At 32.2% G+C, this 25,983-nt stretch overlaps 6 protein-coding genes across 6 annotated transcripts; 4 read left to right on the forward strand and 2 right to left on the reverse strand.

The window, feature by feature from the left end:
* Nucleotides 1-5,278: 5,278 nt before the first annotated feature.
* LOC123896570 (protein RALF-like 20) lies at nucleotides 5,279-5,587 on the reverse strand. Its single transcript, XM_045946944.1, has one exon. It carries the CDS (start codon nucleotides 5,585-5,587, stop codon nucleotides 5,279-5,281), a length of 309 nt encoding a protein of 102 aa, XP_045802900.1.
* A 3,047-nt stretch (nucleotides 5,588-8,634) lies between these two features.
* Nucleotides 8,635-9,067, reverse strand: LOC123899985 (protein RALF-like 20). The gene has a single exon (XM_045951262.1). The coding sequence runs from the start codon at nucleotides 9,025-9,027 to the stop codon at nucleotides 8,722-8,724; it is 306 nt and encodes a 101-aa protein (XP_045807218.1). The 5' UTR covers nucleotides 9,028-9,067; the 3' UTR covers nucleotides 8,635-8,721.
* Nucleotides 9,068-11,877: 2,810 nt separating this feature from the next.
* Nucleotides 11,878-13,965, forward strand: LOC123897763 (uncharacterized protein At4g28440-like). Its single transcript, XM_045948517.1, has 2 exons — nucleotides 11,878-12,176; nucleotides 13,615-13,965. The coding sequence occupies exons 1-2, from the start codon at nucleotides 11,951-11,953 to the stop codon at nucleotides 13,803-13,805; spliced, it is 417 nt and encodes a 138-aa protein (XP_045804473.1). The 5' UTR covers nucleotides 11,878-11,950; the 3' UTR covers nucleotides 13,806-13,965.
* Nucleotides 13,966-17,386: 3,421 nt separating this feature from the next.
* LOC123896571 (spindle pole body component 110-like) lies at nucleotides 17,387-18,724 on the forward strand. The gene has a single exon (XM_045946945.1). The coding sequence runs from the start codon at nucleotides 17,387-17,389 to the stop codon at nucleotides 18,722-18,724; it is 1,338 nt and encodes a 445-aa protein (XP_045802901.1).
* Nucleotides 18,710-20,249, forward strand: LOC123898152 (uncharacterized protein At4g28440-like). The gene is made up of 2 exons (XM_045949044.1): nucleotides 18,710-18,932; nucleotides 19,896-20,249. The coding sequence occupies exons 1-2, from the start codon at nucleotides 18,761-18,763 to the stop codon at nucleotides 20,099-20,101; spliced, it is 378 nt and encodes a 125-aa protein (XP_045805000.1). The 5' UTR covers nucleotides 18,710-18,760; the 3' UTR covers nucleotides 20,102-20,249.
* Nucleotides 20,250-21,666: 1,417 nt separating this feature from the next.
* On the forward strand, nucleotides 21,667-25,641 carry LOC123893753 (golgin subfamily A member 6-like protein 1). The gene is made up of 2 exons (XM_045943552.1): nucleotides 21,667-24,010; nucleotides 25,083-25,641. Exons 1-2 carry the CDS (start codon nucleotides 21,688-21,690, stop codon nucleotides 25,262-25,264), a joined length of 2,505 nt encoding a protein of 834 aa, XP_045799508.1. The 5' UTR covers nucleotides 21,667-21,687; the 3' UTR covers nucleotides 25,265-25,641.
* Nucleotides 25,642-25,983: the final 342 nt, after the last annotated feature.

Consider the following 25,983-nt stretch of genomic DNA (forward strand, 5'->3'; position numbering starts at 1 on the left):
TTCCTCAAGTGAATAAATTGAGACTGAGTAGCTTTCATAACAGTGTGTTTGGATGAGAAAATGTTTTGAGGTCATGGAATTGTTTTAGGGAATGCAAATGCTTTTGTATAAATTCCTCATTTGAATAATAAATTTGGAGAATTTTAAAAATGAGGGAATTTGTGGAGCAATTACAAGATGGAGAAGCACAAGTAGGTGGTGAGAAGGAACATCAAAAAGAATGTGGTGGAAACAGAAGAAAAGGAAACTCAATTTGGCCCGACTTTTTTTGAACTTAAAAAACTTAAAGTTACAGTTGAAAATATTGACTTAAAAGATAAAGTTAAAGTTGTTTGGCATTAAATAAATAGTTAGTAAACACCTTTAAATATTATTAAATGCAACAATCTTTTAATTTTTTAAAAGGGTCATAATAATCAAGTATTAATACACTTATAAGTAAAATATTATTTAAATACTACCATTTCGTTTTATTTATTGTCAATTTTATACTGCTATTTAAATATTAACATTTCATTTGTTAATAAAAATAAAATGTAACATGTAGGAATGCTCAAATCCAAACCAATCCAAATAAAAATCGCAAACCAATCCAAAAAAATCGAAAACCGCAAAAAATCGAATATTTTTGGATGTGTTTGGATTTTCTTTTGTGAAAACCGCTGGATCGGATCGAACTTCGGATTGATTTTCCAAAACCGATCAAAATCGAACTAAACCGCATACATATATTTTAATCCTTATTTATCTTTTTATTAGTATGAATATATAATGCATTTCCCTATTTTTTGTTTATTTTAAATTTTGTTAATATTGTTTGTTAGTTTAATTTATTTTATTTTTTACCTTTCGATATGTTTCTAATATAATTGACAATTGTCGTTCCAAAATATTAATTTTTAATATATTATATGTTATATCTTAATATTTATTTCGTCAAAAACGTCAAAAAAATTACAAGTTATAATTTGGATATCCAAAAACCGATTCAAATTAAACCGCATAAAATTGGATCTGATCGAATTGGATTTTTTTATTTGTTATCCAAAACCGAACCGAGCCGCAAATAAATTTAGTTTTGGATTGGATGGGTTTTTGCCTCAAAACCGATCCAAACCGAACCGTAAATACCCCTAGTAACATGTAACCAAAAAAACAAAAGTATAACGTAACCAAATACTCCAATTAATACGTTTCATTAAAAAAAAAAAAAAAAAGGTAGCACCTTTAGAAAATAAATGGTAGCAATTAGCTAAAAAGTAATGTACTGCAAGCCCATGCTAGGATAAAGAAACAATCCAATGATAGTGGTACACAGTAAATGGCAAGAAACAAAGTCAGAAAAAATTAAAATAAAAGGAAATACATACAATTGGTGGGGATAAGGAAAATAAGTCAGGCGTGTTTGAAATTAAGTTGGTATTTTTAACTTTTCAAATATCTACTTTTTATTCAATTTTCATCTGTAAAAATAAATTGCTTATTAATTGTAGTACTTATTTGAAATAGTGTTTGGCCCTACTTCTTCTTTTAAGTGATTATAAGTTGAAAAAAAGTCAGGTCAAACACTACCTTAGTAATACTTAACTCAGATTCAAAAAAAGAGAGTTAATGTGGGTTGGTGGTTCGATCACAGGCGATACGGAGTGAGAAAATATATCTTTGGTTCTCGACGAATTCCTCTTGCATGAGTAGAAAATATTGTTAGTATGCGAGATAAAATCCATCTCGCGTGTCTAATATACTCACGTTGATTAGTCATGGCTAAACAATGTTAGATATATAAAAGAAATTTGGAATAAGAGTTATAAGAGTTTTGTTTACAAGTTTATGAGAAAACGAATTTTTAAAGTGAAAATGTTTTTTTCTTTTCTTTTCATGATTACTTATTAGTTAGAGATAAATTTAGAAGATCCTCATTTTATGGAGACCAAAATCATATTTAACAATGGTAAAAATATACATCAGACGTTCACCTTATATAGGTGTACGTTTGATTTTAGAGGTACATGCATGATCTTAGCAACTTGTATTAGAGAAGCACTTTTCTTGGTAAATTTGGATTTAGAGAAGATTATATGTTTTCCTCCTTAATTTTCAGCTGCCGCACCGCCGCGACACTTGTTTTCTTTCTCACAACCTCTTGTATATGGATTAGCTGGTTTATCTTTGCAGTTTTCAGGATGTGTTGGGCTGCATCCAGGACCTCTGTCACGTCCCATTGCTCCATAACCAATCTCTTTGGCCTCAACATGTTGAGTAAATAGTGAGGAAATCATAAGAGCACTAAGAAACAGAACCAACATTTTCTTTGCCATTTTGCTAAAAATAATATATATGAAGTTGGTGATATTTTTATTTTTTTTATTAAGTAGTCTAAGGTGAAGTTAGTAATATTTATTGGTGACAACTTAATTTTCTTTAGGAGATGTATGCGTTTAAATAATACTTTTTTTATCACTCTATAATTAGTCATTTGTAAAATTATAGCTACTAACTAAAAATAGTCCAAATTATGTGCAAAGACAACAACCTCTAATCATAGAAATTCAAGGAGATTCTAATTAATTGGTCACAAGTGTTTTCTTGGCAAAGTGAAAATTAATTACCTAATAATAGTTTAACATGCGGTTTAGAGTGTAACTAAATCATTATTCTATCATTATATCTTTTATTTCACACTTTTTAATAATGTTATCTTAAAATACTACGGAGTATGTTGTGTTCATGTATTTTCTCTTAATCATTTTATTTTTTCATTTTAGATTTATGTACTTGTTTTAAATTCCATGAAAAACAGACGCTAAAAGACAAATTTTGGACGCTAAGAGTATTTTAGCATCAATTTACCGTCCAAAAAATTACCAAGAGTAAAAGTTTTAATGCTAAACACTAGCGTTCATGTTGACACCAATTAGAATTAGAATTAACAAAAATGGACGCTAAAGCTGAAGCTAAATATGTATCCAAAAGCTAGCGCTAATTAGCTTAAAATTTGTGAACGCTAAGAACTTTATTTTTAAATCGGGTGAAACCGTAACGAGTTAAAAAAAAAGCCTTCTTTAATAATTAAAAAAAAAAAGATGTCTATTTGTTTAGTGATTCCTATGGGACATATTATTTTACTCATATATGAATAAAATTTTCTATTTTTTTTTTATTTCTACTAGGCTTATATTTATATTCATAGTACATTTATAAAGTATTAGTGTCATAAATACTACAAAATATTGAATTGAGAGTTCTGAAAGTAGTAATAATTAGATGGTACTATATTGTAAAAAATTGTATTAAAAAGTGAGTAGGCCAAATATTTTAAAATAGATATCTCAAATTTCATCTTTATTCCTATATTTTTTTAGCAAATTTCAATCTTCCTAATAATTTTCGTCACAACTTAAACTTTTGGTCCATGTTTTTAAATCAACTCATGTTTATCATTCAAAAAAATTTTAAAAAAATTCTGATGTCATGTTTAAAAATGGATGAAAATATCAATTATTATATTTTTTGTGCTTAAAATTTTTGAATTTTTTCCGGTGTCATCTTTAATAGATTATAGAAAAATCTCTCTTTTTATTTAGCGATGAATTAAATATGAATTTTTATGAATAACTAATATGAATTTTTTATAAATATTCGACATATTAAATTTACTCTATTAATTTTTTTGCATTATCTTAATAGAAAAAATGTAAATAAAAATTAAAATGTTATTCGGCATGTTATATTTATGTTGCATTATCTTAATATTCGACATGTTATAATATACTCTATTACTCATATGATAAAATTTAAATGGCATGTTGTTGGAAAAAATATGCGTAGAGAAAATAAAAAGAACATAATCTCAATATAAGAATATAACGTGAAAATTTCAAAATCGGAGGAAAAAATCTTGACAGTTGTCAAAATCGACAACTGAAAAATAAACATTATGTAAATTATTATAACATATAAACTTCAGTCTCACCCCATGACCTCAATACACACGCACTCCAAAATAAATATTTGAACTACATATCAAATACTGTAAAACAAAAGCATAAGAGAAAAAAAATACAAATATAAACTTCAAGTGTTTTTAGGTGTGTTGAAATAAAGAGGTTTCTATATATATAACACTGAGTGTGTGTTTGGTTTGACGTTGGGAAGGCTTGAACGCGCGTTTCACCCTCTCAGACGCGATTTCAATCTTCTGCAACATGTTTGGGAAAATGAATGAAAATCAATTTTGCCTCCTAGACTTGATTCTGGCCAAAGCTACAAATTGGAGCTTCTACGTTTACTAAAATCGATTTTGAAGTTGATACGATGTGGGGATGTATAATTTTCTTTAATTTTCTTTAATTTGAAACTAGGGTTGGGAACAGGCCAGGCCAGGCCTTGACAGGCCTAAGCCTGGCCTACGATTTTTTTTCAGGCCTGAGCCTGGCTTGCAGCCTATCAAATGTTTTTTTTTTGTCTGACCTGAGCCTTTTAAAAGTCTGGCCTGGCCTTGTAGCCTGTTTAAAAGCATGTGTTACATTAAAACTTCTCTATATAGTTTTTTTAAATAGGCTAAACAGACCTTAAAAAGTTCACATTTAAATTTTTATAATTTCTACAACATTAAGAAAAAGCTAATAATATGATTAACACAATAATTAAAAACTAATAAAATAACAAATACGATTACGAAAAATAATTATTATTATAAATAATATTTTTTTATAAGATATAAATAATAATATTATATAAATAATAATTATTATAAACAAGCCGGCCTATCAGGCTTCGTAGGTCTTTTTAGAAACCTAAGTCTGGCCTATTTATGTAAACAGGCCGTTTTCAAAGCATAAGCCTGACATTTTTAATAACCAGGCCAGGCCAGGCTTATACAGGTCAGGCCGAAGGCCCCTGTAGGCCGCCTGGCCTATTCCCAACCCTATTTGAAACCCTTTGTGCCACGTCATGGAACTCCAATGATAAAAAAATTAAGGTACCGTATCATTAGTCTATGAAACTCTCTTAGATATCCTTATTGGAGATGCTCTAAGTAATGTAAGACTTCACATTTTTTGTGTGACAACTGTCAAGTGACATAATTTTGCAAACTATATATTTTTACCATCAGACTGAAAACTTATAATTAGTCGCATATAAAATTTTACACAAATATAAAATGGAATAATCAATATATAAGTGATTTATTGATGAATGGCAAAGATTACATTAGACGTACACATAGGTGAACGTTTTATTTTAGAGGAAAATGAATCTTAGCAACAACGTTGTATCAAGGAAGCATTTTTCTTGGTAAGTCTGGAATTAGAATATGAGAATGATCTGGATCTTCTTCTACTTCTTCTTCCTCCTCCTTTTCGGCCGATGGACCTCCGCGACACCTCATTTCTGCCTCACAACCTCTGCGATATGGATTAGCTGGATGTAATTTGCAAAGTTCAGGGGTTCTTGGGCTGCATCCAACACCTCTGTCACGTCCAATTGCTCCATAACCGATAAATTTTTTAGCCTCAACATCTTGAGTAAAAGATGTACAAATCAAAAGAGCACTAAGAAACACAACCAACATTGTCTTTGCCATTGTTAAAAATGATAATATATATGAAGTTTGTGATATTAGTTGGTCACAACTTAATTTTCTTTAGGATATGCATGCGTTTAAATAATAGTTTTTTCACTCTATAATTAGTCATTTGTAAAATTATAGCTACTAACTAAATATAGTCCAAATTATCTGCGAAGATAACATCCTCTAAACAGTTTTACCGTGAAGGAGATTCTTGGTTGTCCGAAAGAATTGGCACTCATATGTTAAAATGGTTTATTTTCTGATAATTTCTATTAAACCTATATTTATACTCATATATATTATTACGAGCATCAAATATTTTAAGTGATTTACAAGGGACCTATCATGTAATTCGACATGAAAGTGAAACCCAGGAAATGTAATTACCGCAACGGTTCTATCCAATATTCCTTTTCGTAAAAATTCCGAGAATCTCACCTTTATTTTTTCCTTTATGTCCTTTCATTTTAGAGTTTCTATCTTCTTATGTCTCAATGAGTTGTCGAGGAGATGACTAGATGAGTTGTTGTGTGAGTTCAATTAGTTGTTTCACCGAATATCAATATTCATCAATTTCAGCTTCCTTTGATCCTTTCCTCTATGCCAAGGTATGTATTATGTAACTCTTCCCTTCCCTTCACTCATATTGTGTTTGGCTATGTGAAGATGAAAATTATGGATCTGAGGATATATTTTACTTTTAATAAAAGAATTGAGTGATGAAATTGTGTTTGTGCGGATAAAAAATTATTTCACGCCGCAACGGCCGCAATTTCATGCAGTGTCCGCGTTAGCCGCAATCGCAACACCTACAACCGCAACCACATCCACGACCGCAACCGCAATTTAAAACCTTACCGGACGCTATATGTGCTTAGAGGATGAGAAGATCCATTTGAGCATGTTAACACAAATTGTGTTGAGAGACCACATGGAACTTTGATCTGTAGATAATCCATAAAAGAAAATGGAACATAACTTGTTAAACACAAGAAACAACAATAACCTTAAGATCAACTCAGAAAAATGTAGTATTCTATTGAATAATATAATGCACAAAATGAAAATTCTATATATATGTACATGTCAAATATTGCACCAACAAAAACTTAAGCTCATGGAACGTTTCACAAGTGTTTTACACCCGAAATATTTGAATTACATACCGATAAGTCCTTTGAGAATTTCTCAGAAACTACTGGAGCTTCAGTGCCACTTATTTTGATTTGGTATCCTGCCTGATCGTCTTAAGAATAGAGTTGTTTACTGTTCCCAATTGTCAGAAGAATCCGTCTGTCAAAAATAACCGCAAAACGTGAGGGTGCAAATTAAGATGTATAAAGAACAGATTATATCCTGTATCTTTAAGAAATGATATTGAAATGTATAGACTTAATGGACATTTTAGATAGATACTCTAAAATATTTAATGATAACTCGTAGACTAATGATGAACTATTAATTAAACACAAACTGTTTCCTTCATTATCACTTTAGCACAGAAGATGAAATCACTACAAACAACAATTCCATATAAAAAGATCCTTATCCCACTAGCTAGGACATTACATAATTTTCGGTTGCTATAAATGTAATTTGAATGAATAATGATTCACATCTTTGTTTTCAATTGCATTAATAGGAAATTGCATACAATATATATATTTTAATAATATATTGCAATGCAATTAAAACAATAATATGATGCATCGTTCCACCTTTCGTTGCTTGCAATTCATTTTTGTCTCAATTCAACAACAATAAATTGTGTTAGTTTTTTTTTTTAATATATTATTATTGTTTATTATTTATTATTAGAGTAACTCTATTATATGAAATATGAAAAGATTTTAATAGATATCGTAAACTTTTCTTATAGAGTGTCACATCATCACAATGCTTGTTTGTGAGCAACTCAACCTTCTTTTTACTATTAAAAGATAGTACATTTATAAAGTATTGGTGTCATAAATACTACAAAATGTTGAATTGAGAGTTGTGAAAGTAGTAATAATTAGATGGTACTATATTGTAAAAAATTGTATTAAAAAGTGAGTAGGTCAAATATTTTGAAATAAATATCTCAAATTTCATCTTTATTCCTATATTTTTTTAGCAAATTTTAATCCTCCTAATAATTTTCGTCACAACTTAAACTTTTGGTCCATGCTTTTAAATCAACTCATGTTTATCATTCAAAAAATTTTATAAAAAATTCTGATGTCATGTTTAGTACATTATAGAAGTCTCTCTAGCAATATTTTAACTTATTTTAAAAATGGATGAAAATATCAATTATTATATTTTTTTGTGCTTAAAATTTTTGAATTTTTTCCGCTGTCATCTTTAATACATTATAGAAAAATCTCTCTTTTTATTTAGCGATGAATTAAATATGAATTTTTATGAATAAATAATATTTTTTATGAATAACTAATATGAGTTTTTTATAAATATTCGACACATTAAATTTACTCTATTAATTTTTTTGCATTATCTTAATAGAAAAAGTGTAAATAAAAATTAAAATGTTATTCGGCATGTTATATTTATGTTGCATTATCTTAATATTCGACATGTTATAATCTACTCTATTACTCATACGATAAAATTTAAATGGCACGTTGTTGGAAAAAAATAGGCGTAGAGAAAATAAAAAAAACATAATCTCAATACAAGAATGTAATGTGGAAATTTCAAAATCGGAGGAGAAAATCTCGACAGTTATCAAAATCGACAACTGAAAAATAAACATTATGTGAAAATTGTTATAACATATAGACTTCAGTCTCACCCCATTCTAAAACAAAATCATAAGAGAAAAAAAAATATAAACTTTAAGTGTTTTTAGGTGTGTTGAAATAAAGAGATTTCTATATATAACATTGAGTTCCTTTCACTTCTGTAAGTAATGCGAGACTTCACATTTTTTGTGTGACAATGTCAAGTCACATAATTTTGCAAACTATATATTTTTACCATCAGACTGAAAACTTATAATTAGTCGCATATAAAATTTTACACAAATATAAAATGAAATAATCAATATATAAGTGATTTATTGATGAATGGCAAAGATTACATTAGACGTACACATAGGTGAACGTTTTATTTTAGAGGAAAATGAATCTTAGCAACAACTTGTATCAAGGAAGCATTTTTCTTGGTAAGTCTGGAATTGGAATATGAGAATGATCTGAATCTTCTTCTACTTCTTCTTCCTCCTTTTCGGCCGATGGACCTCCGCGACACCTCATTTCTGCCTCACAACCTCTGCGATATGGATTAGCTGGATGGAATTTGCAAAGTTCAGGATGTTTTGGGCTGCATCCAGGACTAATGTCACGTCCAATTGCTCCATAACCGATAAATTTTTTAGCCTCAACATCTTGAGTAAAAAATGTACAAATTAAAAGAGCACTAAGAAACACAACCAACATTGTCTTTGCCATTGTTAAAAATGATAATATATATGAAGTTGGTGATATTTAGTTTGTGATATTAATTGGTCACAACTTAATTTTCTTTAGGAGATGCATGTGTTTAAATAATACTTTTTTTTTCACTCTATAATTAGTCATGTGTAAAATTATAGATAACAACCTCTGATCAGTTTTACCATGAAGGAAATTCTTGGTTGTCCGAAAGAATAGGCACTCTAAAGTGATTATGTGTAGGATGTGTTGTAAATTTTGAGTATATTTCAAAAATTTGAATTATAATGTGTTTCATAATTATTTCTCTATTGTTTTCATTTTTAATTGATTTTAATTTAGAAGATATTTTTAATGCTTTAAAGAAAATGTGCTAAATTGACTTTTACTTGGTCTACACATGAGTTGTGTTTCTGTTGATTTGTGTTAATCTTGTTTTACATTGTTTCACTTGTCACCTAGTCCTTAACGTGCACCAATTTTATAGCATCATCACTCCTTAAACTTCTCAATTAATTGTTATTATTACTTCTTTTCTTTTTTTTATAAAAGTTATTCATTAGTATTATGTAACGGGTATTTTAACAAAAGGAAAGTGGATTATTTTGGAAAAAATTCTTTAGGATAATTTTCTGAAGAAAAATTATAATTTTAATCTAACTTCAAGTAATTTTTGTTTGGTCTAATAGTTTAGTACTTAAACTCACATTTGAAAAAAGTGTGAAATTTCAAGTTTAAACTCAAATTACTGTATATTAGCGTCTTTGAAACTAGTCTCATAGAAGGACACATGAGTTGGGATTTGTTGCTCTACCTTCCTTAATTATCCCGGATATCCGCCTCCTCCAAAAAAAAACGATTCACTTTAAAATGTAAAATAAATAATATTAACGGTTAATTATTAAATCAAAGGTTAATCATAACTCTTAATTTTTACACTTTACACTGACCCAAATCTTTATCCCCTAGACTAAACTCTGAGATAATATTGATAAACAAATGATTTTAAAGTCAATTTTTTTAATCAAAATTTGAAAAATATATTTTTAACCTGACAAACTATTTTTTAAAAAAAGAAACAGAAAATGTTAAATGAAAATAATTCATCACATGTGTATAATGAATAAATACGTACTACAAAGTTTAAAAAAAAAAATTAAAATGCAAGGTATCAAGCTATTTATAGGTTTAAAGGGAATTGAAAAGATCATTTACGTGTATGATTTAACTAGTCGAACTATGTATAGTTTATGTTTGGCTCGTTTATTTAACGAACTTAATTTTTAACTTAAGTTTAATTAATTTTGTTCATTGACCAAGTTCAATGAGTCAATCATCAAATCGAACTTTATAATTATTCACGAGTTGACTCGGATCATCGTTAGCCTTATCCGTATTTCATATTCTCTCTCATTTTTACACTGTCAATTCATGAAATTAATATTTTAATTCTACGGTACTCGCTTTTAAAAAAAATTAATTCAACAATTTTGCTAAGTCTATGGAACCAAAAATCTTACGTGACATGTCAAGTTAATATTTTATTGTTAAGAAACTTTTATAATACTCTTATTAAATATGCTTTTACCCTCACTAACATTCTCTAATCATATTTTTGTTGGTACAAACTATTTTATAAAGATAATTTCAAATATAAAAAAAAATTACTTCAATACTTTCTTCTTATGGTTTTTCGATTCCACAATCTCAAAGTTGTGATGCACGAGTATGCTACTAATATTAATTTAAAAAATAAATGAGATCTTCAATGCCTTCTTCATTTGTAATACAATGTATGAAAAAACAATGTATGAAAAATAATAAAGCATGTTGGAGAATAATAAAAAATCCTGTGATGAAAAAAGAGAAAGAAACATAAAGTGATCAACGTAATGAAGTGATTTTGATACGCTAAAAATTAGGATACGGGACAACTTTTATTTATGCTGTTTGATTTAGAAAATTGATTAAGAAATTGGAAAAAATATGTAGTAAGAGACGGAACAAATGTTAGAATTTTTGTCCTTAAATAAACCACGAGACAACTATAAAAAAAATACAAAAAATACTCATTTTATTTTCAAATATAAAATATATTATCTCTCCAACACAATTTTATCATGTGTTATAGTATCTTATTATGTGTCTGTTTGTTTTAGATTTTTTTAAAATAGATTCTTGTAGTGTTACATAATTTTGTGTAAAAACAATTTTACAAAGAAACTTTTTATAAAAGCTTCAAATGAAAATTTAGTTTGAATAGTTATTCTTCAAATGTTATTTTAGGTATTTGATCATTTTATGAAAAAAAAAATAAATTGGATATCAAAATTTTGAAAAATCACTTAATTTTGAAGCTATTTCAAATAGATTTTCATAAAAATCATTTTTGAAATACAACTTTTTGAAAAAATTGTGATTTTGACTATGTTTTGATCTTCAATAATGTGTGTTTAGATTATATGATGTCAAAATTAGTGTTTCAATTTAGAAAAAATAAATATAAAAAAAGTTGTAATATTTTGAAAATCTATTTTAAAAAATACAAAGAAAAAATCTATTTTTTTAAAGCTGAAACAAACAGGCTTGTTTGTTATAGATTTTTTTTAAATAGATTCTTGTATTGTTAAATAATTTTATATAAAACAATTTTACAAAATTTTTTTTTATAAAAGTTTCAAATAAAAATTTGGTTTCAATAATTATTCTTAAATCGAGGAAGTATAATGTTATGTTTCAACAATTTAAATTGAGTTTGCTAGAACACGTGTTTCAACAAGCTTAACTAAGCCCAATTATTAGGCCCAATTATTAAATCCCCAAATCCAAAATCAAAAGCTAATAGAAACTAGGGTTAGGGTTTTTTCCAAGTTGATTCGTACAATCAGCTTCGATCGATTGATTCTTTCAAACACGAGGCTGAAACGTAATCTGCGAATCAATGGCGACACAAAAGCGAAAACCAGTGTTCGTGAAGGTTGATCAGCTGAAACCTGGAACAAATGGACACACTCTGACTGTGAAGGTGGTTAATTCTTCTCCGGTGAAGACTGTCCCTAACCGCGGTGGTCGATCGTCTCTGATAGCTTCTCGCCCAACGCGTATCGCTGAATGCCTTGTTGGAGATGAAACTGGAAGCATAATCTTCACCGCTCGCAATGAACAGGGTACATTTCTTGCTTTCAGTCTCAACTCTTAAGTTCCATTTCATAGCAGTAAGCACTTAGGACTTGGATGATTGCGTTTTTTTGATCTCTGATTCTGTAAATGTTGGAACTTGAAAGTAGATTGTTTTGAAAGTAGATTATTTTGATCTCTTAAGTTCCATTTTTTCTTTTCGAGTTTTACTATGAATCACGGACACCGGACAGGTTGGCATCAATAATAATTTGAATAATTCAATGTAATCATAAATGTGGGTGTCGTGTCGGTGACACCAGGACACGCCTAATCCGAGGCGTGTCATAGTTTAATGTCTGTTAGAGAATTTAATCTTGGATACCTGATTGTATGTATATTGTGGATTGATATTAGATTGTATTCAAGTCTATCGATAGATGTGAGGAATGAGGTTAAAGTGATATTGTATTGTCTTATGGTTTCTGCCAATGTTAGCACTCGGTGCCCTAACTGAAGCTTCCCGAATAAGCTTTATGTAAACGATCGACTGTCTTTGTTGAAACATTATACTTTTTGGATCCCATATGTATCCTAGTTTTGTAATGATGCATCGAGTTGGCCCTATAATTTTCAATAGTGAGTGGGGCCTAAAGCAAACTTTATTATACGAGGCCTTTTTGTTTTACAATTTTTTTTGTGGATGCCTAAAATGTAAGGGCTTTAGTAGCCTTACCAATACCATTGGGCTGACCCAATAATGAGTGGGGCCTAAAGCAAACTTGATCATAAAAGGTCTTTTTGTCCGAGTATGAAGCCTTTTTGTTTTACAATTTTTTTGTTGTTGTTGGAGGCTTATAGCAAGGGCTTTAGTAGCCTTACCCTTTGGCCGGTCCTTGTGTTGCCCAAATTTGATTGATGGTATGGATAAATCCCTATTCAAGTGTTAAACCTATGGTGTTACGATGTGTTTGGCATTTGGTGAAAGTTTATAAATATTCTTTGCTGTCTGATTTGTCCATGACATCACTTGGTTATGATTGGAGGAGGAACAAAAATGTGTAGACAATATGGTTGGCCTTGAGTTTTGTGCATGTGATGTTACTGTCATTTGAAGTCTATATAGCAAGAACGGTAGACAGTAGAAACACTTGTTTTTGTTTGGTATTCTCTGATTTTGGTCCGTTCTCGTGTGTTATGGTTGTATTGTTACTATACTCTTTTGCTCTATTCTTTGCACATCTTTTTGAGCTCTTTTGCTCTATTCTTTGCACATCTTTTTGAGCTTTGTTTAACTGCTCTTGTTTCATGCTCTATTTTTTCGAAGATGATATCAGTTCAGCATGTTCAAAGGGTATAGTAATTTAATTAATTATTGAAGTTATCAAGTTGATACATTCTTTGCACACCTTGTGCTTGTTTTGGATGAGGATAACAGTTTGGCGCAGTTGTATTATAATGATCATTAATCCATTTATTTTTATGCAGTGGACCTCATGAACCCTGGTGCAACTATAATTCTGCGTAATGCCAAGATTGACATGTTCAAGGGATCGATGAGGCTGGCAGTTGATAAGTGGGGACGTATAGAGGTCACAGAACCTGCAAATTTTGAAGTTAGAGAGGATAACAATCTTTCATTGATTGAATATGAATTGGTCAATGTCGTTGAGGAGTGATTTTAGCTTCTGAAGTAAATCTTTCGAATTTCAAGGGGTTCCAATTTTTTTAGTTTGACCATTGAACAATTGACTGCTGTGCAGATTCTTATATGGTACAGTCTTTCTTATTTAGTCTTAACATTGCTGTGGTTAATGCTAAGATTTTCATTTTAGGTAATCTTTATAATCGATGATGCTTGTGCTTATGATGCAACCGTAAATATTGTTAAATATTTACTTACTAAGTTAAAGTGTATACAGTTCTCTTTGAGAAAATCACCAGGCTTTCTCTACAAATGCATTTGTGAAGGGCATGTGTTATTGTTCTCGTAAATGACACTATTTTTAATCGTAGCATAAAATAAGTCAAGTTTTGGTTGGAGGAAGAGAGTTTGACAAACATGATTTTTAAAATTGATTTGTTTCCAATTAAGCTTGAAGTAAGGTGTGTTTTAAAAGTTGTATAAATTATACTTTTATAAGTTTTATTATTAATTAAAATCAATCGCGGTAAAGAAAAATAGGGAGTTTGTATCCTCTTCTGCCTTAATTTGACCTGTCACCTCTCTTGCCTTAATCTAATGGCTGAGATTGTAAAGAAAAATAAAGTTAGCGAATATATTGGCTTGATGGAAATTAAGGCTTTGTATATGCAGAGTCGATTTTAAATGTTGCATGTAGTCATGAGTAACGTCTAAAGCTAACAGGAGGTTGAAATTGGGCTGGCATGTAGTAACCTTAGGGACTGTTTTGCTATTTTTTAAAAATAGGGACTAACTGAAAAATGGGTAACAATTTAGGCACCAAGTTGCCTATTCAATCAAATCTATTAGGATTTCAGTAATAAATTGAACCACGACAAGATTTTGAGTCAATGGTTTAACCGATAAAAATACCTAGCTCAATCTAGTCTAGTTCTAACAATGTTTTTACAACGATGATTGAGTTAGATAAGTCGAAATAAATATGTAATGTTTTCAATTTTTTTTTTTGGATTGAAAGGTGCTTAAGAAGCCCAAAGAAGGAGATTACACACTTATCATAAGTACTTGGCCGGATTGCATCCAAGGTTTGCTAACCAGTCTGCAACCCTATTTGCTTCTCTATACACATGCTTGAATTGAACTTCAATGCCTTGCTCGATTAACTCCCGAATCTTTTGCACCAATCTTCTACTGCGGATGATGTCATTCTTTGAACTTGTCAAACATCGCAGTACCTTAGAATCAACTTGAACCTCGATCCTCATTATATTTCTATCTTTTGCTATATTTATTCCTTCAAGAATTCCCCATAATTCTGCAACAAATGCGCTACATGGACCCAAGGCTTTCGCAAAATCACATACCCAAGACATCCATTTTTCACAGCTCCATCAGTATTCAAACTTAGATATCCTTGTTGCGGGCACATCCATCGAACCTGAACTGCAACACGTTGACTTGCTTCTGTTTGAACTCCATTTATGGCACAAACTTGATAGTCTTGAACATATTGTATTTTTGGCTAACTGGATGAAAAGATCTTTGATATGTATCATCATGGACAACCTTATTCCTCCATTGCCAAAGGAAATAATATGTTGTAGCCTAAACATTCTTCCATTCTAATTGCTCTATTTTCCATCCAGTAGTAATGAGGTTAACACTCACCCGATCTTTAAAGTCTCCAACAAAGAACAAATTTCTTGCCTCTATGTGAAGCAAGTGAGTCCACAACATAGAAGGTAGTTTGCAATCTCTTAGCACATGCAAGATTGATTCTTCAGTATTTGTGCAGTAAAAATAATACAGTGCATTGTTTGCCCATCTACTGATCATTTTGTTAGTAGGTAATCGACCATGCGAAATCCTGCCACGCAAAGCACCTGACTCTTTCCGGTACACTGAGTTTCCAAATTGTCTTATAGGTGCAGCTTCCATAATGTGAAATCCACATATCATCTTGTAGGCAATTGATATGGTAAAGTTGCCTTTCGGATCACTTATCCAGGACCGCATATCAGGACCATCTTCCATACAAGGTGGAGGAATAAGTTTAATTTTTTCTATAATACTTCCGGGTAGCAACATTTTTTTATTTTATTTTTATAATGGTAGCAACAATTCTATATCTGCCAACTTCCACATATTTGTTTTCAATATTATATTTAACCACATAAAAATTTGACTTTACTAGTGTCTGGAATATTCATGCCTCCAGATTTGTAATGTTAGTGAATTTGAGTTTTAGTCGCAAAAAAAATCCTTTCATTTTATCCCTGTAATTTTAAATTACTTTGATTTTAGTCCTAAATGTGACCATATCACATAAAAACGCCGATATGGTCAGAATCTACTAACTGGACCACTGCCACGTGATCAGAGGGTGCAAATTTGACAAATTGCAGAAACAAAAATCAAAATTCGCACAAATTAAAGGGATAAAAACCAAAACTTGTTCAATTGCTAAAACCAAATTTAAAATCCAGAAATGTGAAAAATCCATTCTCCTAATCTTTATCATTTTACTACTCCCTCCGTCCCAAATTATAAGGGAAAAAACAAAAATCACACTTATTAAGAAAAAGTAAAACATGATAATTTGAAATATGTTTTTGTGAGTTTTTCTTGGAATAAGTTGTCTGGGAGATGTAAAAATGATTTTTATTGGTTGTTGTTTATTGAGAAAAGGGGAGAGAGAGAAAATTAAATGCAATTTGCATTTAATTTTACGAGATTAAGGAAAAAAACATTCTTGAAAATGATTTTTCCCTTATAATTTGGGACAAAAAAAATGGAGTTTTTTCCCTTATAATTTGGGACGGAGGGAGTATGTCACAACCTTGAACTTTAACATATTTTAACATATTTTTATAAGAACTAATTTGAACTTTAACATATTCCTAGGACTAAAATAAAACATAAAGACCAAAATCAAAATTTGCAAATACCATTTTCATATTTAAGGAAAAAAAAAAAAAAACTAGTAGTATCATTTTTCAAAAATCTTACAATCTCTTCCACAATTTTTACTTTGCTTTAATACATTCATTCATGAATTACCGACAAAAATGCAATGTATGCCTTAATTTCTTTGTACCCAAATTAGATACGAAATTTGAATTTGAACTCCTGAACAGAGAGGATTGAAAAGAGGGAACAAAAAATGGCCAATAACGTAAACCCTCTGTTAGGGTTTCTAACCCTCCAGAACGAAATCAACGCTGCCGGCGCAATCAACGACGGCGAGGTGGAACATTGTGACGACGATGCAGGTCCTGATATTCCGTTCACCGACGAAGAAATCTCTCAATGGTCAAATCCATGGAAGCACACTCTCATCGTGAAAATCATTGGTAAGGAAAATGTTAGCTTTCGAGCATTAGAAAATCATCTTCAACGTTCTTGGACCAGAAATGGAACTATCAAAGTAACAAATATGGAAGATGGTTTCATTTCAGTGGATTTGACAGCTGAAGATGATTACAATTATGTCCTTTTTGAGGGACCTCGGAAGGTGGCTGAAGATTGCTATCTAGTGCTACAACGTTGGAGACCGCTTTTTTCGTAACCGATGAAAAAAGGGTTGTTGTTTGGATTAGAATACTCAAGCTTCCTATGGAACTTTGTAATCCAAGTTTTCTTTGGAGGATTGGATCAACTTTGGGAGTAATGTTGAAGGTTGATGTTAGGTTAAGTTGTTTATACAAATTCGCGCGAATATGTGTGGAGTTAAATTTGAGTAGACGTTTCGCGTCTCATATTATGATTAGGGGGTACCGAGTTAATCTTGAATATGAAGGAATTGGTGGTGAAAGAATTAACGAAGCGCGTGAGAAAATGCAGGGGAGAATTGAAGAATTTGTCGCGAAGGAAGGGCAAATTTGTTTAATGGAGGACTTGAATGGAGAGTGCATGCAAGAAGTTAAGACAAAAGAGTTAGAACTTTGTCACGTGATGGAGCTGAAGAATGATTTGGTATTGAAACAGAAGTATCTCCAAAGCCGAATGAAGGAACTTGAGTCAAAAGAGAAGCAACATGAAGACCGAGTGAAGAAGCATGAATCGAAAAAAAGAGAATTTGAAGGTCAAGTGAATGAGCTGGTGAGTGATTTGTTATCACAACAGAAGAATTTCGAAAGCTGGATGAAGGAGTTTGAGTTAAAAGAGATGCAACATGAAGACCAGGTGAAGGAGCATGAATCGAAAACGAGAGAATTCGAAGGTCAAATGAGGGAGCTAGAATCTAAAAAGAAGCACTTTGAAAGCCAAGTGATGGAGCTGGTGAGTGATTTGGTATCACAACAGAAGCATTTCGAAAGCCGAATGAAGGAGGTTGAGTCAAAAGAGAAGCAACATGAAGACCAGGTGAAAGAGCATGAATTGAAAACGAGAGAATTTGATGGCCAAATGAAGGAGCATGAATTGAAAACGAGGGAATTTGAAGGTCAAGTGAAGGAGCTAGAATCTAAAAAGAAGAACTTTGAAAGCCAAATGACGGAGCTGGTGAATGATTTGGCATCACAACAGAAGCATTTCGAAAGCCGAATGAAGGAGGTTGAGTCAAAAGAGAAGCAACATGAAGACCAGGTGAAGGAGCATGAATCAAAAAAGAGAGAAACTGAAGATAGAGTGAAGGGGTTAGAATCTATAAAGAAGCACATTGTAAACCAAGCAAAGGAGGTAGAGTCAAAATATTGCCAATTTGTAGGCCAAAGAGAAAAGTTTATATCAAAAGTGAGAGAATATGAAAGCCAAATGAAGATGTTGGTATTGAAAAAGAAGCGTTTCAAAATCCGAATGAAGGCGCTTGAGTCAAAAGAGAAGCTGCTGGAATCTATAAAGAAGCACTTTGAAAGCCAGGTGGAGGAGCTCGAATCAAAAGAGAGGCAATTGAAAGAACAAGTTAAAGAACTTGAGTCTAAAGAGAAGCAACTTGATGACCGAGTGAAGTAGTTCGAATCAAAAACGAGAGATTCTCAAGGCCGAGTGATGGATCTGAGACCGGAAACCGATGGACACACTCTAACGGTGAAGGTTGTCAGCTCTGAACTTGTGAAGACTATCTACAGCAGCAATAGCGGTGAATTGTTGTCCCGCACCGCTGAATGCCTTGTTGGAGACGAAACTGGAACCATAATCTTCACTGCTCGCAACGAACAGGGTACGATCTTTTGTGTGTGTTTTCTGTTTAACGTTGCATTGTGTTTATGTGTTTGTGTACGATTTAAGTGCTATTGGATATGTAATGTTGTTGACTTGTAGATAGAATTACTTTCAGTCTTAAGTTCGATTTCCAAGCACTTAGGACTTGAAATTGTTTTTAAGGCATGTGAAAGAACCTATCTTACTTCAATGAAAACTTTTTGTTGTTCACTGTTTGTCTCGATGATGGAAATAGATTACTTTGATTTAAAACTTGTTGATTTTATATGGTTTTATTGTCTGTCGGTAAAGAATTTAAACTTGGGGACCTGGTTTTATGAATATTGTGGATTGTGAGATATTAATACACATTCAAGTATATTAACAGGATGAGAGGAATTAGGTGAAAGTGATACTATCTTATGGTTTCTAACAATATTCAAGACTCAGTGCCATAATTGAAGTTTTCCTGAATAAGCTTTGTAGAAACATCATAACTTTTGGAGCCCATCTATATTGTCCATAATGCCGCCATGTCAGAATAACATAGCGGTGGTAGGGTTTGGCGCAATGCTTTTTTCTGTTTTTGAGCATTTACACTTTATTTTAGTCTTTCCAACAGTGGCTATCCCACATTCCCACTATACCGCTATAATTTAGGGGGTCGGTGCTATGCGACATTATCTGGGATTAACAACATAGGAAGCCATATGATATATCCCAGCTGCAGCGTTGCAATGATGCATCCATAGAGATACCAAATTCATTGAATGGTATCAGTAAATTCCTATACAGTGATTCAAATAGTGTATTTGCACGCCACGTAAAAGTTAGTGTATAGTAAGTGGCCCTGGGTGTTACATTTTATATTCCTTAACACATCTTATTGTGCTTTGTTCAATAGTTTCTTGCTTGTTTTGGAAGAAAATATCTCTGGCTTAGTTGTATAATAACGATGATTAGTCTGTTTACTTTTATGCAGTGGACCTCATGAAACCTGGTGCAACAGTAATTCTGGATAATGCTAAGATTGACATGTTCAAGGGACGTATGAGGCTGGTAGTTGACAGGCGGGGAGATATAGAGGTCGCAAAACCTGCAAATTTTGAAGTTAGAGAGGATAACAATCTTTCATTAGATAGATATTTTGGTACATTGATGATAAATGATAAGTGGTACGGGCTGTAGCTTCTGAAGCGAAATCTTTCGAATTTTTCAACAAGTTCCAGTTTTTAGTTTGATCATTGAACAATTGACTGATGTGCAGGTTATTATATGGTACAATCTTTGCTTATTTTTAGTCTTAAGATTGCTGTGGTTGATGCTAAGATTGACATTTCAGGCCATTTTTGAAAATTGATAATCCTTGTTCTTATATATGACGCAACCATAAATATTTACAGTTCTCTTTGAGCAAACCACTAGGCTTTCCCAGCAAACGCATTTTTGAAGGCATCAAGTATGTGTTTGGATGCCTTGATAGACAGTTGATTTTAAATGAAATTGATTTGGTAACTAGTATTTTTTGAACGAAGTGGTTTATTTTTGAAAATTCAAGTTTGTAGAATTTACAATTTAGTGTTAAATTTTCGGGTACATGCAATTTTTTGCACTTACCGGTAACCTGATGTTTGGAATCATAACCAAATCTAGTCAAATAGATTTCAAGCTGCAGAAATGCGTCTTTAGACTTTAGATTAATTTATTATCGGCATCTTAGCAAGAGAATTAACAATGGTGCATTTTTAAAATCAGTTTTCTATGGATATGGATGTATTTATAATTTTTAAATTCATTTACAATCTAAGTTCTTAGTTAGTATGGTATTGACTTGGGAGTTGGGAGTGTCCTCCTCATAAGGTTTCAGGTTCGATTCTTACTGGTGTCAATTTGGGTGGACAAATTTAGCTTCTTCAAAAACGATAGAGCAATGCTATTTAGTAAGAATAATTTAAACAACAAAGAGAAGAATTCACAAATTTAGGGAATTTGACCAATTAGATTTTAGCCGATCATACAATGGGTAGTGTGTCGTTATCATTTGGAAGAGTGACATGATGCCACATAAGATTCTTCTCTTTCTTGCAAAAGAAATTTCTTACTAATTACTTCCTCCGGTTCTTATTATAAGAAAAAATTTGCGTTTTAGATTAATAGAATATTTTATGTATCTAGATCATATTATGAACTAGGTACATCAAATATTCTATTAATCTAGAGAACAAACTTTTTTTTATAATAAGGACGGGAGGGAGTAACATTTTCCTTTAAGGTATTGTAAGTACGACTCATGATAAAAGGCGGTATAGTATGCCGATTGATTAGCTTACAGACAAGCATATATACATATTAAATTTATTTCAAAAATCATATAAATGATGAATTTTGATTGATTAACAAATAGTAAGGGTCTTAGAGCTTCATATGGTTATAAATTTTGAACTCAACTAGTTCAAAATTTTAAATAGATCTTTCATAAAAAAAATAGTCAAAACACCATTTTAGTTATTAAAAGTGTAATTAGCTGTCACATTGGTACTTAAATATATCAAGATTGCAAGTGTATCGTTAGTGTCTCTTTCGTGAGTAATTTTATGGATTAAATTGACTAACGAAAAATACTTCTAAAAACTAAATTAACAATCTAAAAACAAATTTGAAGACAAAAATGAATAATACAGTAAAAAAAATTCAAATATTTCAATTTCTTAATACCAAAATTAGGTTTGAAATTTGAACTCTGAATAGAGAGGATTCAAAAGAGGGAAAAAAAAATGGGCAACAACGTAAACCCTCTGTTAGGGTTTCTCACCCTCGAGAACGAAATCAATGCTGCCGGCGCAATCAACGATGATGCAGGTCCGGATATTCCGATCACCGACGAAGAAATCTCTCTCTGGTCAAATCCATGGAAACACACTCTCATCGTGAAAATCATTGGTAAGGAAAATGTTAGCTTTCAAGCATTAGAAAATCATCTTCAACGTTCTTGGATCAGAAATGGAACTATCAAAGTAACAGATATGGAAGATGGTTTCATTTCTGTGAATTTCACAGCTGAAGATGATTACAATTATGTCCTCTTTGAAGGACCTTGGAAGGTGGCTGATGATTGCTATCTAGTGCTGCAGCGTTGGAGGCCGCTTTTTTCGCTAACCAATGAAAAAAGGGTTGTTGTTTGGATTAGAATACTCAAGCTTCCTATGGAACTTTGTAATCCAAGTTTTCTTTGGAGGATTGGATCAACTTTGGGAGTAATGTTGAAGGTTGATGATAGGTTACGTTGTTTACACAAATTCGCGCGAATATGTGTGGAGTTAAATTTGAGTAGACGTTTCGCGTCTCATATTATGATTAAGGGGTACCGAGTTAATCTTGAATATGAAGGACTTTGTGTTGAAAGAACTAACAAAGTGCGTGAGAAAATGCAGGGCAGAATTGAAGAATGTGTCGAGGATTTTGTAGCGAAGGACGGGGGGATTTGTTTGACGGAGGGCTTGATTGGAGAGCGCGTGCAAGAAGTTAAGACAAAAGAGAAGTATATCGAAAGCCGAATGAAGGAGCTTGAGTTAAAAGAGAAGCAACATGAAGACCAGGTGAAGGAGCATGAATTAAAAAAGAGAGAATTTGAAGGCCGAGTGACGGAGCTGGTGAGTGATTTGTTATCACAACAGAAGCATTTCGAAAGCCGAATGAAGGAGTTTGAGTTAAAAGAGATGCAACATGAAGACCAGGTGAAGGAGCATGAATCGAAGACGAGAGAATTTGAAGGTCAAATGAGGGAGCTAGAATCTAAAGAGAAACACTTTGAAAGCCAAGTGATGGAGCTGGTGAGTGATTTGGTATCACAACAGAAGCACTTTGAAAGCCGAATGAAGGAGGTTGAGTCAAAAGAGAAGCAACATGAAGACCAGGTGAAGGAGCATGAATCGAAAACGAGAGAATTTGACAGTCAAGTGAAGGAGCTAGAATCTAAAAAGAAGAACTTTGAAAGCCAAATGACGGAGCTGGTGAATGATTTGGCATCACAACAGAAGCATTATGAAAGCCGAATGAAGGAGGTTGAGTCACAAGAGAAGCAACATGAAGACCAGGTGAAGGAGCATGAATCAAAAAAGAGAGAAGTTGAAGATCGAGTGAAGGAGCTAGAATCTATAAAGAAGCACTTTGAAAACCAGGCAAAGGAGTTAGAGTCACAATATTACCAATTTGTAGGCCAAAGAGAAAAGTTTATATCAAAAGTGAGGGAATATGAAAGCCAAAGGAAGGCGTTTGTATTGAAAAAGAAGCTTTTCAAATTCCGAATGGAGGAGTTTGAGTCAAAAGAGAAGCAACATGAAGGTCAGGTGAAGGAGCATGAATCAAAAAAGAGAGAATTTGAAAGTCAGGTGAAGGAGCTAGAATCTAAAAAGAAGCGCTTTGAAAGCCAAATGATGGAGCTGGTGAATGATTTGGCATCACAACAGAAGCATTACGAAAGCCGAATGAAGGAGGTTGAGTCAAAAGAGAAGCAACATGAAGACCAGGTGAAGGAGCATGAATCAAAAAAGAGAGAAGTTGAAGATCGAGTGAAGGAGCTAGAATCTATAAAGAAGCACTTTGAAAACCAAGCAAAGGAGTTAGAGTCACAATATTACCAATTTGTAGGCCAAAGAGAAAAGTTTATATCAAAAGTGAGGGAATATGAAAGCCAAAGGAAGGCGTTTGTATTGAAAAAGAAGCTTTTCAACTTCCGAATGGAGGAGTTTGAGTCAAAAGAGAAGGTGATGGAATCTATAAAGAAGCACTTTGAAAGCCAGAAGGAGGAGCTCGAATCAAAAGAGAGGCAATTGAAAGAACAAGTTAAAGAACTTGAGTCTAAAGAGAAGCAACTTGATGACCTAGTGCAGGAGTTTGAATCAAAAGAGAGAGATTCTCAAGACCGAGTAATGGATCTGAGACCGGGAACTGATAGATACACTCTAACGGTTAAGGTTCTTAGCTCTGAACTGGTGAAGACTATCTACAGCGATAGCGATGAATTGGTGTCCTGCACAGCCGAATGCCTTGTTGGAGACGAAACTGGAACCATAATCTTCACTGCTCGCAACGAACAGGGTATGATCTTTTGTGTGTGTTTTCTGTTTAACCGTTGCGTTGTGTTTATATGTTTGTGTACAATTTAAGTGTTATTGGATATGTAATGTTGTTGACTTGAAGATAGAATTACTTTCAGTCTTAAGTTCCATTTCTAAGCACTTAGGACTTGAAATTGTTTTTAAGGCATGTGAAAGAACCTATCTTACTTCAATGAAAACTTTTTGAGTTTTTGTTGTTCACTGATTGTGTCAATGATGGAAATATTACTTTGATTTAAAAATTGTTGATTTTATATGGTTTTATTGTCTCAGCGTCAGAGAATTTAAACTTGGGGACCTGGTTTTATGCATATTGTGGATTGTGAGATATTAATGCATTCAAGTATATTAACAGGATGAGAGGTGTCATGTTAAAGTGATACTATCTTATGGTTTCTAACAATATTCAAGAGTCAGTGACCTAACTGTAGTTTTCCTGAATAAGCTTTGTAGAAACATCATAACTTATGGATCCCATCTATATTGTCCATAATGCTGCTATAGCAGAATAACATAGCGGTGGTAGGGTTCGGCGTGATGCTTTTACCCTGCGAGCCACCGCCAGTAATAGAGGTTGCCCGTCTGTTATGTTCTTCTTCCTTGTTTAAGTTTTATTGCTTTGTACTTTAGGTTCTTTAATTATTAAGTATGATGGTCTCTTTAATTGTGTAGTTTTCTGTTTTTGACCATTTACTCTGTATTTTAGTCTTTGCAGTAGCGGCTTTCCCACTATCCGCTATACTGCTATAACATTTTAGGGGGTCGGTGCTACGCGATTCTATCTGGGATTAACAACATCGGAAGCCATATGATATATCCCAGCTGCAGCATTGCAATGATGCATCCATAGAATTACCAAATTCATTGGATGGTATCAGTAAATTCCTATACAGTGATTAAATGTTAGTGTATCGTAATTAGCCCTGGGTGTTACGTTTTATATTCCTTAACACATTTGTGCTTTGTTTAATAGTTTCTTGCTTGTTTTGGAAGAAAAATCAGTTTGGCTCAGTTGTATTATAACAATGATTAGTCTGTTTATTTTAATGCAGTGGACATCATGAAACCTGGTGCAACAGTGATTCTGGAAAATGCCAAGATTGACATGTTCAGGGGATCTATGAGGCTGGTAGTTGACAAGTGGGAGGGGGGAGATATAGAGGTCACAGAACCTGCAAATTTTAAAGTTAGAAAGGATAACAATCTTTCATTAGATAGATATTCGGTACGTTGATGAAAAATGGTTGTAGCTTTGAAGTGAAATCTTTTGAGTTTTTCGACAGGTTCCAATTCTTAGTTTGATCATTGAACAATACTGCTGTGCAGAATATGGTGCAGTCTTTGCTTATTTTTAGTCTTAAGATTGCTGTGGTTGATGCTAAGATTTGCATTTCAGGTCATTTTTGAAAATTGATAACCCTTGTGCTTATATATGATGCAACCATAAATATTGTTAAATATTTTCCATATGAATTCAAAGTTTATACAGTTCTCTTTGAGCAAATTACTATAGGTTTCCAAATGCATTTTTGAAGGTAGCATGTGCTACTGTTTTCAATAGAATTGATTTTCAAAAATTGATTTGGTATTGAGCTTGAAGTAAAGTGTTTAGTTAGGATGTTTTAATCAATTGAGTGTGTAATAAACAAACAATTGTGTTATATAGAAGTTACTTGTATTTTTACTAAAATGTTGGTATTGGGTAAAATCATTTGTTGTATATATACTAGTATTATTTTTTGGAAAATGTTGTCTAGGCACTTGTTAAGAATTTAAATAGTAAAATTGTGTTAAAAGTTGTATAGTCAGTGATTTAAAAGTCTTAAAAGTAATTTATTTTTTTCAATATAATTTATTTTTTTTTTGTTCCTTAGCATTAGCATCATCTATATTCTAATTCTATTACGACATTGAAGGCACCAAATGTGTGTTTGGATGCCTCGATTAGAGGTG

This window comes from Trifolium pratense, linkage group LG7, assembly GCF_020283565.1.
Source record: "Trifolium pratense cultivar HEN17-A07 linkage group LG7, ARS_RC_1.1, whole genome shotgun sequence".
NCBI lineage: Eukaryota > Viridiplantae > Streptophyta > Magnoliopsida > Fabales > Fabaceae > Trifolium > Trifolium pratense.